Source organism: Rhinichthys klamathensis, unplaced genomic scaffold (genome assembly GCF_029890125.1).
Source record: "Rhinichthys klamathensis goyatoka isolate OS25496 unplaced genomic scaffold, OSU_Roscu_1.1 h1tg000155l_1, whole genome shotgun sequence".
In the NCBI taxonomy this organism is placed as follows: Eukaryota; Metazoa; Chordata; class Actinopteri; order Cypriniformes; family Leuciscidae; genus Rhinichthys; species Rhinichthys klamathensis.
Genome location: NW_026606690.1, coordinates 1,448,915 through 1,465,000, shown reverse-complemented (window position 1 = coordinate 1,465,000; position 16,086 = coordinate 1,448,915). Strand labels below are relative to the sequence as shown.

General features: G+C 46.5%; 1 protein-coding gene across 2 annotated transcripts in view; it reads right to left on the bottom strand.

Moving 5' to 3' along the window:
- The window catches only part of LOC130090952 (von Willebrand factor A domain-containing protein 5A-like), a 41,737-nt gene that overhangs the window by 2,948 nt on the left and 22,703 nt on the right, over nucleotides 1-16,086 (bottom strand). The window contains exons 4-13 of one of the 2 annotated variants that reach the window (XM_056258598.1): nucleotides 14,573-14,795; nucleotides 9,057-9,217; nucleotides 8,661-8,775; nucleotides 7,987-8,162; nucleotides 4,777-4,865; nucleotides 4,547-4,691; nucleotides 4,386-4,465; nucleotides 4,184-4,298; nucleotides 3,946-4,104; nucleotides 3,581-3,811 (exon numbers count right to left, since the gene is read on the bottom strand). In XM_056258598.1, the coding sequence (XP_056114573.1) occupies nucleotides 3,725-3,811; nucleotides 3,946-4,104; nucleotides 4,184-4,298; nucleotides 4,386-4,465; nucleotides 4,547-4,691; nucleotides 4,777-4,865; nucleotides 7,987-8,162; nucleotides 8,661-8,775; nucleotides 9,057-9,217; nucleotides 14,573-14,795 (1,350 nt within the window). In that variant the 3' untranslated portion in view covers nucleotides 3,581-3,724. Of the gene's footprint in view, nucleotides 1-3,580; nucleotides 3,812-3,945; nucleotides 4,105-4,183; nucleotides 4,299-4,385; nucleotides 4,466-4,546; nucleotides 4,692-4,776; nucleotides 4,866-7,986; nucleotides 8,163-8,660; nucleotides 8,776-9,056; nucleotides 9,218-14,572; nucleotides 14,796-16,086 lie in introns of those variants that run through there. The other variant, XM_056258597.1, reaches the window with a different exon arrangement.

Below are 16,086 nucleotides of genomic sequence, written 5' to 3'. Positions count from 1 at the left end.
GGCCTGGCTGAGCTTCTGCTGTCAAAGAGAACAGTATCTGGTGTCTGTCCGAGGAGAGGCTCCGAGCTCTCGTGTTCGGCCCAGTCCCAGAGTCCCCTCTGGATCAGCGCTGTGTCTGAGAAAGAATGAAGCGTAAACTGATGAGAACACGGTCTACAGTTCAGGGTGAGGAGCTCGTGATGCTCTGCGGCGGCTCTATATCCCCCGGCTCTGGAGACCTGCAGCGTGAGGAAGGAGAGATGATCACTGAAGGATCAGGAGATCCTGGGAGAGAACATCATGCCGTCAGTGAGGAGGAGCTGGAGCTCGGACCTTCAACAGGACAACAATCCCGAGCAAACCTCAGACTCCACTCAGGCTCGGTGTCAGGAGAAGTGCTGGGAGACACAGGGGCCGCACAGTCTCCTGACTCGAACCCCACAGAACACCTCCGAGGGATGTGAAGAAGCCCAGGAATATCCCAGAGCTGGAGGCCGGAGCTCATGAGGAACGGCTCAGATCCCTCAGGAACAGAAGCTGCTGTCGGTCATACGTCTCGATCCTCAGATCCCTCAGGAACAGAAGCTGCTGTCGGTCATACGTCTTGATCCTCAGATCCCTCAGGAACAGAAGCTGCTGTCGATCATACGTCTCGATCCTCAGATCCCTCAGGAACAGAAGCTGCTGTCGATCATACGTCTCGATCCTCAGATCCCTCAGGAACAGAAGCTGCTCTCGGTCATACGTCTCGATCCTCAGATCCCTCAGGAACAGAAGCTGCTGTCGGTCATACGTCTCGATCCTCAGATCCCTCAGGAACAGAAGCTGCTGTCGATCATACGTCTCGATCCTCAGATCCCTCAGGAACAGAAGCTGCTGTCGATCATACGTCTCGATCCTCAGATCCCTCAGGAACAGAAGCTGCTGTCGATCATACGTCTCGATCCTCAGATCCCTCAGGAACAGAAGCTGCTGTCGGTCATACGTCTCGATCCTCAGATCCCTCAGGAACAGAAGCTGCTGTCGGTCATACGTCTCGATCCTCAGATCCCTCAGGAACAGAAGCTGCTGTCGATCATACGTCTCGATCCTCAGATCCCTCAGGAACAGAAGCTGCTGTCGATCATACGTCTCGATCCTCAGATCCCTCAGGAACAGAAGCTGCTGTCGATCATACGTCTCGATCCTCAGATCCCTCAGGAACAGAAGCTGCTGTCGGTCATACGTCTCGATCCTCAGATCCCTCAGGAACAGAAGCTGCTGTCGGTCATACGTCTCGATCCTCAGATCCCTCAGGAACAGAAGCTGCTGTCGGTCATACGTCTCGATCCTCAGATCCCTCAGGAACAGAAGCTGCTGTCGGTCATACGTCTCGATCCTCAGATCCCTCAGGAACAGAAGCTGCTGTCGATCATACGTCTCGATCCTCAGATCCCTCAGGAACAGAAGCTGCTGTCGATCATACGTCTCGATCCTCAGATCCCTCAGGAACAGAAGCTGCTGTCGATCATACGTCTCGATCCTCAGATCCCTCAGGAACAGAAGCTGCTGTCGATCATACGTCTCGATCCTCAGATCCCTCAGGAACAGAAGCTGCTGTCGGTCATACGTCTCGATCCTCAGATCCCTCAGGAACAGAAGCTGCTGTCGGTCATACGTCTCGATCCTCAGATCCCTCAGGAACAGAAGCTGCTGTCGGTCATACGTCTCGATCCTCAGATCCCTCAGGAACAGAAGCTGCTGTCGATCATACGTCTCGATCCTCAGATCCCTCAGGAACAGAAGCTGCTGTCGATCATTCGTCTCGATCCTCAGACCCCTCAGGAACTGAAGCTGCTGTCGATCATACGTCTCGATCCTCAGATCCCTCAGGAACAGAAGCTGCTGTCGATCATACGTCTCGATCCTCAGATCCCTCAGGAACAGAAGCTGCTGTCGGTCATACGTCTCGATCCTCAGATCCCTCAGGAACAGAAGCTGCTGTCGATCATACGTCTCGATCCTCAGATCCCTCAGGAACAGAAGCTGCTGTCGATCATACGTCTCGATCCTCAGATCCCTCAGGAACAGAAGCTGCTGTCGATCATACGTCTCGATCCTCAGATCCCTCAGGAACAGAAGCTGCTGTCGGTCATACGTCTTGATCCTCAGATCCCTCAGGAACAGAAGCTGCTGTCAGTCATACGTCTTGATCCTCAGATCCCTCAGGAACAGAAGCTGCTGTCGATCATACGTCTCGATCCTCAGATCCCTCAGGAACAGAAGCTGCTGTCGATCATACGTCTCGATCCTCAGATCCCTCAGGAACAGAAGCTGCTGTCGATCATACGTCTCGATCCTCAGATCCCTCAGGAACAGAAGCTGCTGTCGGTCATACGTCTCGATCCTCAGATCCCTCAGGAACAGAAGCTGCTGTCGGTCATACGTCTTGATCCTCAGATCCCTCAGAAACAGAAGCTGCTGTCGGTCATACGTCTCGATCCTCAGATCCCTCAGGAACAGAAGCTGCTGTCGATCATACGTTTCGATCCTCAGATCCCTCAGGAACAGAAGCTGCTGTCGATCATACGTCTCGATCCTCAGATCCCTCAGGAACAGAAGCTGCTGTCGGTCATACGTCTTGATCCTCAGATCCCTCAGGAACAGAAGCTGCTGTCGGTCATACGTCTCGATCCTCAGACCCCTTAGGAACAGAAGCTGCTGTCGGTCATACGTCTCGATCCTCAGATCCCTCAGGAACAGAAGCTGCTGTCGGTCATACGTCTCGATCCTCAGATCCCTCAGGAACAGAAGCTGCTCTCGGTCATACGTCTCGATCCTCAGACCCCTCAGGAATAGAAGCTGCTGTCGATCATACGTCTCGATCCTCAGATCCCTCAGGAACAGAAGCTGCTGTCGATCATACGTCTCGATCCTCAGATCCCTCAGGAACAGAAGCTGCTGTCGATCATACGTCTCGATCCTCAGACCCCTCAGGAACAGAAGCTGCTGTCGATCATACGTCTCGATCCTCAGATCCCTCAGGAACAGAAGCTGCTGTCGATCATACGTCTCGATCCTCAGATCCCTCAGGAACAGAAGCTGCTGTCGGTCATACGTCTCGATCCTCAGATCCCTCAGGAACAGAAGCTGCTGTCGGTCATACGTCTCGATCCTCAGATCCCTCAGGAACAGAAGCTGCTGTCGGTTATACGTCTCGCTCCAGCGGCTCAACAGCAGACGGCTGCTCGACTCAGAGCTGAAGACGCTGCCATGAAGGGGTGATCGTTTTGAGACTGAAGTCATTTAAAGTTTCATTTTTAATTATTTGGAGAAACCACTTGAAACATTTGTGTTGAGCTAATTCAATTACTTTTGTTTTATTTGTTCATTGCAAACAGCTGAGAGTCTGTAAATGTTGCCCTAACCCCAGAGATTTGCAATGGGGGTTGAATAATTCCGATTGCAACTGTATATAGGCCTCCTCTCATGCTGATAGGATAGATGTGATAATTGCTGACGACGAACTGATTGGATAGATCATTTGAATGTGCTCCTCCTAAACTTCGTTAAAAAAACATAATTTGCTTGACCTTCTGACGAACTTAGAATGGGTAAAATTACATTTTAAACACTGTTCCTGAACATTATAATCCCGATGTTTATCTGTGTGCTGCACATTTTATAAAGAACAGCTTCCAGAACCGCAATGAACTCTCGGTAATGGAGGGGCCGGACATTTTCCGAACATGGCAAGCGCTGCCAATCACAGCACATCTTGTATTTCGGAAGGAGGGACTTCATCGAAACTGGAACAAAATAATGTTTTCGGGACAGACTGGGGAGAGAGGAGCTGTAATAATGTAAAATATGTGAAAAATAATGTTTTTTAGAACAATCAAGCACGAAAGCATATTCTAGTACATACAAAAACTAAATCAAGACTTCGTAAAAGGGCGTAATAGGACCCCATTAAAAAGCTTTGACCTGTCCTTTCAGCTGAGCGTAGAGGAGCGCCCTCTGACCCTGGAACAGGGCACTGATGGGGGGAGACAGCATGTCCACCGTAACGCCCTCGGGAACGCTCCAGTCCACAGAGATATTATCCACGGCCGGCTGGAGAGCAAACCGGAGCGACTGCATCACCTGAAGGAGAAGAACAAGAGAGGATGGGGAGTAAAAACCCTGAACGTCTCGTACTGATCCTGTCCGGAGCAGATCTTACTTTGGGCTGCATGCGGTCAGTGCCTGTGATGAACTGAGCGTGACCAGAACCTTCTCTGGCCATTCCTGTGATGAGAGCCGTACTCGCACCCTCACCAATCCCGAAGGAGAAACACCTGAGGACACAGGACCGTCTGACATGAAGTGAACCTGAAGTGAAGCGGGTGATATCAGTGAAGGAGGAGTGAGACGTGAGCGCCCACCTGTGAGAGTAAACGTGACTTTTCACCAGGTCCAGCACCTCTTTAGTGTTCCACACCTCTCCATCAGTGAAAATGAACAGCTGAGAGAGAATCAGGCTCAGAAACACACCTCAGCAGTGTTCAGGAAGCGTGTTGAATGATGAGTGAGTGTGTGTGTGTACCTGTCGGGGGTGATCCGGGAAACAGCTCTGACTGTAGATGTGTTTCAGAGCCTGAAGGATCTCTGTGCCGCCCATGTCTGCCTGCATGTTCTTTACTCTCTTCAGAGCCTCTTCCATCGTGTCCTCGCTGTACACAACACTCTGACTGCAACGACACACACCACAGTCTATCACTAAACCACCGCTGACCAGCATGAGATCATTCCTGAAGAACAGCTAACGTTACTGACGGGAAGAAGGACTCGAAGTGAGAGCCGAATCCATAGATGTTGAAGTAGCATCCCATGGGAAGACTCTTCAGCAGCAGCAGCAGCGTGTCCTACAGAGACACAGTGTGTGTGTGAGTACAGTAGAGACACAGTGTGTGTGTGTGTGTGTGTGTGTGTGTGTGTGTGTGCATGCGAGCGCGTGTACTGTAGAGATGCATGTTCAGTGAGTACAGTAGAGAAGCATGTACAGTGAGTACAGTAGATATGCATGTACAGTGAGTACAGTAGAGAGAAGCATGTACAGTGAGTACAGTAGAGAAGCATGTACAGTGAGTACAGTGGAGAGAAGCATGTGCGGTGAGTACAGTAGAGAGAAACATGTACAGTGAGTACAGTAGAGAGAAGCATGTACAGTGAGTACAGTAGAGATAAACATGTACAGTGAGTACAGTAGAGAGAAGCATGTACAGTGAGTACAGTAGAGAGAAACATGTACAGTGAGTACAGTAGAGAGAAACATGTACAGTGAGTACAGTGGAGAGAAACATGTACAGTGAGTACAGTAGAGAGAAACATGTACAGTGAGTACAGTAGAGAGAAACATGTACAGTGAGTACAGTAGAGAGAAGCATGTGCAGTGAGTACAGTAGAGAGAAACATGTACAGTGAGTACAGTAGAGAGAAGCATGTGCAGTGAGTACAGTAGAGAGAAACATGTACAGTGAGTACAGTAGAGAGAAGCATGTACAGTGAGTACAGTAGAGATAAACATGTACAGTGAGTACAGTAGAGAGAAGCATGTACAGTGAGTACAGTAGAGAGAAACATGTACAGTGAGTACAGTAGAGAGAAACATGTACAGTGAGTACAGTGGAGAGAAACATGTACAGTGAGTACAGTAGAGAGAAACATGTACAGTGAGTACAGTAGAGAGAAACATGTACAGTGAGTACAGTAGAGAGAAGCATGTGCAGTGAGTACAGTAGAGAGAAACATGTACAGTGAGTACAGTAGAGAGAAGCATGTGCAGTGAGTACAGTAGAGAGAAACATGTACAGTGAGTACAGTAGAGAGAAACATGTACAGTGAGTACAGTAGAGAGAAACATGTACAGTGAGTACAATAGAGATGAACATGTACAGTGAGTACAGTAGAGAGAAGCATGTGCAGTGAGTACAGTAGAGAGAAACATGTTCAGTGAGTACAGTAGAGAAGCATGTACAGTGAGTACAGTAGATATGCATGTACAGTGAGTACAGTAGAGAAGCATGTACGGTGAGTACAGTAGATATGCATGTACAGTGAGTACAGTGGAGAGAAGCATGTGCGGTGAGTACAGTAGAGAGAAACATGTACAGTGAGTACAGTAGAGAGAAACATGTACAGTGAGTACAGTAGAGAGAAACATGTACAGTGAGTACAGTAGAGAGAAGCATGTACAGTGAGTACAGTAGAGAGAAACATGTACAGTGAGTACAGTAGAGAGAAACATGTACAGTGAGTACAGTAGAGAGAAGCATGAACAGTGAGTACAGTAGAGAGAAGCATGTACAGCGAGTACAGTAGAGATAAACATGTACAGTGAGTACAGTGGAGAGAAGCATGTACACTGAGTACAGTAGAGAGAAGCATGTACAGTGAGTACAGTAGAGAGAAGCATGTACAGCGAGTACAGTAGAGATAAACATGTACAGTGAGTACAGTGGAGAGAAGCATGTACACTGAGTACAGTAGAGAGAAACATGTACAGCGAGTACAGTAGAGAGAAGCATGTACAGCGAGTGCAGTAGAGAGAAGCATGTACAGCGAGTACAGTAGAGAGAAGCATGTACAGCGAGTACAGTAGAGATAAACATGTACAGTGAGTACAGTGGAGAGAAGCATGTACAGCGAGTACAGTAGAGATGCATGTACAGTGAGTACAGTAGAGACGCGTGTACAGTGAGTACAGTAGAGAGAAACATGTACAGTGAGTACAGTGGAGAGAAGCATGTGCGGTGAGTACAGTACAGAGAAGCGTGTACAGTGAGTACAGTAGAGAGAAGCATGTACAGTGAGTACAGTAGAGAGAAGCATGTACAGTGAGTACAGTAGAGAAGCATGTACAGTGAGTACAGTAGAGAGAAGCATGTGCAGTGAGTACAGTAGAGAGAAGCATGTACACTGAGTACAGTAGAGAGAAGCATGTGCAGTGAGTACAGTAGAGAGAAACATGTACAGTGAGTACAGTAGAGAGAAACATGTACAGTGAGTACAGTAGAGAGAAACATGTACAGTGAGTACAGTAGAGAGAAACATGTGCAGTGAGTACAGTAGAGAGAAACATGTACAGTGAGTACAGTAGAGATGAACATGTACAGTGAGTACAGTAGAGAGAAGCATGTGCAGTGAGTACAGTAGAGAGAAACATGTACAGTGAGTACAGTAGAGAGAAGCATGTACAGTGAGTACAGTAGAGAGAAGCATGTGCAGTGAGTACAGTAGAGATAAACATGTACAGTGAGTACAGTGGAGAGAAGCATGTACAGCGAGTACAGTAGAGAGAAGCATGTGCAGTGAGTACAGTAGAGAGAAACATGTACAGTGAGTACAGTAGAGAGAAACATGTACAGTGAGTACAGTAGAGAGAAGCATGAACAGTGAGTACAGTAGAGAGAAACATGTACAGTGAGTACAGTAGAGAGAAGCATGTACAGTGAGTACAGTAGAGAGAAACATGTACAGTGAGTACAGTAGAGAGAAGCATGAACAGTGAGTACAGTAGAGAGAAACATGTACAGTGAGTACAGTAGAGAGAAGCATGTACAGTGAGTACAGTAGAGAGAAGCATGTGCAGTGAGTACAGTAGAGATAAACATATACAGTGAGTACAGTGGAGAGAAGCATGTACACTGAGTACAGTAGAGAGAAGCATGTACAGTGAGTACAGTAGAGAGAAACATGTACAGTGAGTACAGTAGAGAGAAGCATGTACAGTGAGTACAGTAGAGAGAAGCATGTGCAGTGAGTACAGTAGAGATAAACATATACAGTGAGTACAGTGGAGAGAAGCATGTACCGTGAGTACAGTAGAGATAAACATGTACAGTGAGTACAGTAGAGATAAACATGTACAGCGAGTACAGTACAGAGAAGCATGTGCAGTGAGTACAGTAGAGAGAAGCATGTACAGTGAGTATAGTGACTCAAATCTTAATATATATTTGTAATTTCTGAAATCCGAAATCTTACTCTTGCACTTTCGATGCGCATCTGTGCGTCTTTCCCATTATGCATGCTGCAGTCCATACTGCCGGATCTGTCAACCACAAACACAAACTCGCCTTGAGATGCCAGCGATGACATCACGTCTGCAGGGAACTCTGGGTACAAACTGATCATGAGCACTGGGTCGCCCATCAGAGAGCCTGAAACCGAGACAGTGTAAACAGGGTAAGGGGGTGTAAATGGCCTGAATTCTGTCCTGTATGATTCGTGTTGCACTGTATGACAGTCTCTATCCTGCAGAGCGAATCAAACTCCCTGAACTAATCAAGTCCTGTGTCCCAACTCACATACGACCCACCCTAAACATCAGAGATCAGGGCGAGAACATGATAATTATGATCAGAACTACAAACACCATCAAAAATATGTATTTACCCACCTTATAGTTATCAATTTTAGATACAGGGAAGTTTTGCCATTGACTAGGGCAAAATCCGCCATTTTTAATCACTTGTAAGACATGAACACCAATGGCCAAATAATTGCCTTCAAGAACTTCTGACAATGTCGGATTTTATTACAAGATAAACTTCTTGCCTACAATGACTTAATTTTCATTTTAGGGTGAAGTAACCCCTTAACTGACACATTCGTATATTTACAGCATACTAAATTACTGTAAAAACTAAAGCCTGTACCTGGCTGAGCCGTGGCTGCTCCGGCCTCCACGACAGCACTGGGCTGATGGGTATTCTCATAGTACAGAAGCAGCTCAACATCCTTATCGAACCGGTGACCAGCACTCAGACTCACCTACACACACAAATTACAGATGCTAAGTGCATAAAACCTGTACACAAACACAAACACACACACACTCAGACACACACACACACAAACACACACACACACACACACACACTCAGACACACACACACTCTCAGACACACTCAGACTCACCTACACACACATTACAGACGCTAAGTGCATAAAACCTGTACACAAACACAAACACACACACACTCAGACACACACACTCAGACACACACACACACTCTCAGACACACTCAGACACACACACACACAGACAGTACCGTGGCGTGTGTGTGGTGTGCGTCGAGGAACACCAGAGGATCCAGAGGGCAGCTAGACTCAAGCCTGGAGATGCGATCTGAAGATCTCACATCAACACTCAGAGACAGTGTGTACGGAATAACAGATGCTGAGGAAACTTCTGGAACACCAGCAGCTGAAGCTGAGAGAATCACATGGACAAACAGAGATATAACCTAGTATCAATATAGAGCCGAACTGCCAACCAGAACTGACCTGTGCATCTGGTTGACACAGCCGATTCGACTGCTGAACAGTAAAGCACTGCAATGTTTTCATTGATAAAAATCATAAACATTTCAGTATCAAATCATCATATTAGAGTGATTTCTGAAGGATCATGTGACACTGAAGACTGGACTAATGATGCTGAAAATTCAGCTTTGATCACAGGAATAAATTACACTTTACTATATATTCACATTGTGTATCTGGGGTTAGACTGCAACTGTGGGTGTGTATCTGGGGTTAGACTGCACCTGTGGGTGTGTATCTGGGGTTAGACTGCACCTGTGGGTGTGTATCTGGGGTTAGACTGCACCTGAGGGTGTGTATCTGGGGTTAGACTGCACCTGTGGGTGTGTATCTGGGGTTAGATATTGTTTATGCGTGGTTATTGAAAAAAACTAAAACTTAAAGTTTCTGAAATAAGGCCACAAAACACATACTGAATATGTGTCCACAAGACTTTTGACTAATGGATGTTGTCGCCTAGAGTTTTTTCTTCAAAATGATCTGAAAATCATCCTGCCTTATCATTCACATAAAACAATAGATTGGTTTAAATTTAAAAATGACACTTTTTGTTTGGAAAGGCAATATGCGCAGGGGTGTGACCTGCTGTGATTCACACCTGAGAAGACAATGGGCCCGCATAATGAGCGCATAATGGGGCTGCATACTAATGACCCTTTCATTCAGGTGTGTCACTGAGCCACAAGAATGCAATGACAATATATATATATATATATATATATATATAGGCCTATATAATACAAAATTTGTTCACAGTTCCAATTATTTATTTATTTTTCTAATTGTGCTGGCAAATTGTATAATATCAAATGTAAACATTTCTAGTAATTGTGCAGTTAATTCTCATACTGTTTTTACAGAAAGTTTGGGAATATATCCCAAATGTGTCACTAATAAAACACAATACAAATCATTTAAAGAGGAGGCTTATATTGAGCTTTTAAGATTTACCTAAGATTTATTTATATGTAGCCTACATATATTTTTGCTATTTTAATAAAAAGGTTACAATTACAACAACAATTAAAATTAACTATATTTCAAATGTAATCTTTCTTTGTATATATTAAAGTATACATTTTATCATACATATTTCACAGTTGCGGATTAATTAGTTTGAATATAGCCTACAATCGAACAAACACTATAATAACGTCTTAGCAAACAAGCTTATTTGATGTGGCAGTATTTTACAGTAAAAACGACATCTTGTCTTTCATATGTAACATATCGTTTTTATGATTAGGACATATAAATGTTAATTTGCAGTTTAATACGTTGCTTATACAAAAATATTTTATTTCAACATATTTCAGTCGATTTTTACTCATCTCAGTATTGGAATATAGTTAGGTAAAAGCTGTTCATTCATTCACACACAAAAATGCGATTGATATTCAAACAGTCTTTTTGTTTACAGACACTATTCCATATCGCGATTAGAACAAAGCACTTGAAAATAAAGAATGTAGCCTGCCTATTCCTCAGCTGGATCCGTTGCTCCTCCAAATGAAACTACCTGTAGGCTACTTCTGAGGTAATTTTTTCCAGGATTATTATTAAGATAGTATTATTCCTCACAGCGTCGTAGGCGTGGGCGTGGATCGCCTCAGAGCATTTGTGTTAGAATAGAGCGCGCGCTCCGTGGGCGTGGTCAAGTTAACTTTAATGACCTGAGACGAGAACGACTATCATCTCTCTCTTTTCGTACAGATTACATCAAATGAGAAAATTTGTTTTTTATATAAATAACTTCATTTAAAAGAAGATAATTCAGGCTTCATGCCTGTGTGCCTGTATACCTGTTTGACTGAGTATTTGCAGAGTTACAGTTCATTTTTCGGACGCGTTTCAGAATGGACTTCACTGACAGAGAGAACGCAGAACGCGCATCATGTTTATTTTTCTTTATTAGGCGAAAAGCACAACACTTTGTTTTTATTATGAGGTTCCACAAAAAAAATACAAACTTAACAGGATCGAATGATGTACAACACTTATATGTAAGATCAAAATCAACAGAGTAATTTGAGTCTCTTTTGCACTGATAAGGAAAAAAGTGAGCTGGTATCGCCGGCGAGACCGCCGACCCCAGAGGGTTAAACCGCACCTGAGGGTGTGTATCTAGGGTTAGACTGCACCTGAGGGTGTGTATCTGGGGTTAGACCGCACCTGAGGGTGTGTATCTGGGGTTAAACCGCACCTGAGGGTGTGTATCTGGAGTTAAACCGCACCTGAGGGTGTGTATCTGGGGTTAAACCGCACCTGAGGGTGTGTATCTGGGGTTAGACACCACCAGTGGGTGTGTATCTGGGGTTAGACTGCACCTGTGGGTGTGTATCTGGGGTTAAACTGCACCTGAGGGTGTGTATCTGGCGTTGAACCGCACCAGTGGGTGTGTATCTGGGGTTGAACCGCACCTGAGGGTGTGTATCTGGGGTTAGACTGCACCTGTGGGTGTGTATCTGGGGTTAAACTGCACCTGAGGGTGAGTAACTGAGGTTAAACCACACCTGAGGGTGTGTATCTGGGGTTAAACCACACCTGAGGGTGTGTATCTGGGGTTAAACCGCACCTGTGGGTGTGTATCTGGGGTTAGACTGCACCTGTGGGTGTGTATCTGGGGTTAAACTGCACCTGAGGGTGTGTATCTGGGGTTAAACCACACCTGAGGGTGTGTATCTGGGGTTAAACCGCACTCGTGGGTGTGTATCTGGGGTTGAACTGCACCTGAGGGTGTGTATCTGGGGTTAAACCACACCCGTGGGTGTGTATCTGGGGTTGAACTGCACCTGAGGGTGTGTATATGGGGTTAAACCACACCTGAGGGTGTGTATCTGGGGTTATACCGCACCCGTGGGTGTGTATCTGGGGTTAAACCGCACCTGTGGGTGTGTATCTGGGGTTAAACTGCACCTGTGGGTGTGTATCTGGGGTTAAACCGCACCTGAGGGTGTGTATCTGGGGTTAAACCACACCTGTGGGTGCGTATCCGGGGTTAGACTGCACCTGAGAGTGTGTATCTGGGGTTAAACCGCACCTGAGGGTGTGTATCTGGGGTTAAACCACACCTGAGGGTGTGTATCTGGGGTTAAACTGCACCTGTGGATGTGTATCTGGGGTTAGACCGCACCTGAGGGTGTGTATCTAGGGTTAAACCGCACCTGAGGGTGTGTATCTGGGGTTAAACCGCACCTGAGGGTGTGCATCTGGGGTTAACCCGCACCTGAGGGTGTGTATCTGGGGTTAGACTGCACCTGTGGGTGTGTATCTGGGGTTAAACCGCACCTGAGGGTGTGTATCTGGGGTTAAACTGCACCTCTGGGTGTGTATCTGGGGTTAAACCGCACCTGAGGGTGTGTATCTGGGGTTTAACCGCACCTGTGGGTGTGTAACTGAGGTTAAACCACACATGAGGGTGTGTATCTGGGGTTAAACCACACCTGAGGGTGTTAATCTGGGGTTAGACTGCACCTGTGGGTGTGTAACTGAGGTTAAACCACACCTGAGGGTGTGTATCTGGGGTTAAACCACACCTGAGGGTGTGTATCTGGGGTTAAACCACACCTGAGGGTGTGTATCTGGGGTTAAACCACACCTGAGGGTGTGTATCTGGGGTTAAACCGCACCTGTGGGTGTTAATCTGGGGTTAGACTGCACCTGAGGGTGTGTATCTGGGGTTAAACCGCACCTGAGGGTGTGTATCTGGGGTTAAACCGCACCTGAGGGTGTGTATCTGGGGTTAAACCTTACCTGAGGGTGTGTATCTGGGGTTAAACCGCACCCGTGGGTGTGTATCTGGGGTTAAACCGCACCCGTGGGTGTGTATCTGGGGTTAAACCGCACCTGTGGGTGTGTATCTGGGGTTAAACCGCACCTGTGGGTGTGTATCTGGGGTTAAACCGCACCTGAGGGTGTGTATCTGGGGTTAAACCGCACCTGAGGGTGTGTATCTGGGGTTAGACTGCACCTGAGGGGTGTGTATCTGGGGTTAGACTGCACCTGTGGGTGTGTATCTGGGGTTAAACTGCACCTGAGGGTGTGTAACTGAGGTTAAACCACACCTGAGGGTGTGTATCTGGGGTTAAACCACACCTGAGGGTGTGTATCTGGGGTTAAACCGCACCTGTGGGTGTGTATCTGGGGTTAGACTGCACCTGTGGGTGTGTATCTGGGGTTAAACTGCACCTGAGGGTGTGTATCTGGGGTTAAACCACACCTGAGGGTGTGTATCTGGGGTTAAACCGCACCCGTGGGTGTGTATCTGGGGTTGAACTGCACCTGAGGGTGTGTATCTGGGGTTAAACCACACCCGTGGGTGTGTATCTGGGGTTGAACTGCACCTGAGGGTGTGTATATGGGGTTAAACCACACCTGAGGGTGTGTATCTGGGGTTATACCGCACCCGTGGGTGTGTATCTGGGGTTAAACCGCACCTGTGGGTGTGTATCTGGGGTTAAACTGCACCTGTGGGTGTGTATCTGGGGTTAGACCGCACCTGAGGGTGTGTATCTAGGGTTAAACCGCACCCGTGGGTGTGTATCTGGGGTTAAACCGCACCTGAGGGTGTGTATCTGGGGTTAAACTGGACCTGAGGGTGTGTATCTGGGGTTAAACCGCACCCATGGGTGTGTATCTGGGGTTAAACCGCACCTGTGGGTGTGTATCTAGGGTAAAACCGCACCTGTGGGTGTGTATCTGGGGTTAAACCGCACCTGAGGGTGTGTATCTGGGGTTAGACTGCACCTGAGGGTGTGTATCTGGGGTTAAACCGCACCTGAGGGTGTGTATCTGGGGTTAAACCGCTCCTGAGGGTGTGTATCTGGGGTTAAACTGCACCTGAGGGTGTGTATCTGGGGTTAGACTGCACCTGTGGGTGTGTATCTGGGGTTAGACTGCACCTGTGGGTGTGTATCTGGGGTTAGACTGCACCTGTGGGTGTTAATCTGGGGTTAGACTGCACCTGTGGGTGTGTAACTGAGGTTAAACCACACCTGAGGGTGTGTATCTGGGGTTAAACCGCACCTGAGGGTGTTAATCTGGGGTTAGACTGCACCTGTGGGTGTGTAACTGAGGTTAAACCACACCTGAGGGTGTGTATCTGGGGTTAAACCACACCTGAGGGTGTGTATCTGGGGTTAAACCACACCTGAGGGTGTGTATCTGGGGTTAAACCACACCTGAGGGTGTGTATCTGGGGTTAAACCGCACCTGTGGGTGTTAATCTGGGGTTAGACTGCACCTGTGGGTGTGTATCTGGGGTTGAGTACGGCCGGCAGACAGAAGCGGAGTGCGTGGTCGGCCTGAACACTGAGCTCCATCACATAGACGATGTTGATGACGGCGCTCTGTCCTGGAGACAAACACCCGACACTCAGTTTGAAGACATCTGAACTCTCATCGCTCTCTTCCAGCAGAAACGCCTGCTGACCCGAACTCACAGCATCATCATACTGATCCCGCGCCTGCAAGAGAAGAAGCGGTCAAGCAACAGGAGAGGACATCAGCTTGTGAGTGTTTCCTTTTCTCATTAGATTTTAACATGGTTCTTTGTTGCTAGGAAACTTGGTACCGTGGTAAAACTCGTGCTGAAGTCTTTTTTGTTTGTTTGTCGTGCATCTTGCGTGGCTTTTGAGTTTCGCTTTGCTAAGTAGTAGGGCGTGGCCTGCTGTATTCAATAACAAGTAAGGGTGTAACGATACACGTATTCGTTTTGAACCGGTTCGTTGGACCAATTTCTCCTGGCGACCAAAATTTCGTTATTTCAAATGTAGGCGCGTCGCGTGTGGCAAGCGCGCTCATAATGTAAGAGACGCTGGCGTGACCACAACATTGCCCAACATCAAATGGCAAACGTAATGTAAGCGGAACGAAACTGAGCTGCTCGTTATTGTGTGGTTGACGGACCATTTATCAGTTTGGACCAATGCAGCGCGAGCCGATCTTAATCATCAGCACTGTTACTACACAGGGAGATCCAGTAAAGAAAACATTTGAGTTCGCCACTGAAGTAATAACATCGCTGCGAGATCTAGTGAGAAACATTCACATTTCTCCTTTATTAACGGATCAAACAGCGCTGACGTGGAAACCAGGAACAAACATTGTGCCATGAATGAACTATTCAGTGTCCACAGATCAGCAACATTCACCATGGGTTTAATGTAGTAACACTACTAACTGTAACCATGGGAGTGTGGCAGGAATAGTAGGCTATAATGCTTTCAAGTAACATTACGTTAATCTGAACTAAAATAAACCTTTGTTTATAACTACTACAATATTACATTTCATTTTGTCCAAGGAGCTGTTTTGTTTATATGCTCCTAAGAAAAGTCAAGTATAGCTCCATCATTGCTCAAAGTACAAAGTACCCATACTTTATGATGTTAGTTTTAATAAAAATATAATTGAAAAAAATAAATCAAGGAAATTTCTCTGGCATTTCTTTCTTTTTGCTGTATCGAAAACATACCGAACCGTGACACAAGTGTATCGTATCGAACCGAACCGTGAATTTTGTGAACCGTTACACCCCTAATAACAAGGTATTAGGCATGTATATAATTGGTTAGTGGTTAGGCAGCCCTTGTGTGAAGCCCTCATCGTATGAAGAGCGAAGAGTGTAAAGACCAGCGACTCGACCTGCGTGACTCCACCGAGCAAAGACACCAACAAGGCCCTTGAGTATTGCTTTTTTCCCCCATTTCTTTCCTTTCTGTACAGCTTGTTCTCATTTGTTTGTTTTAGTGAACT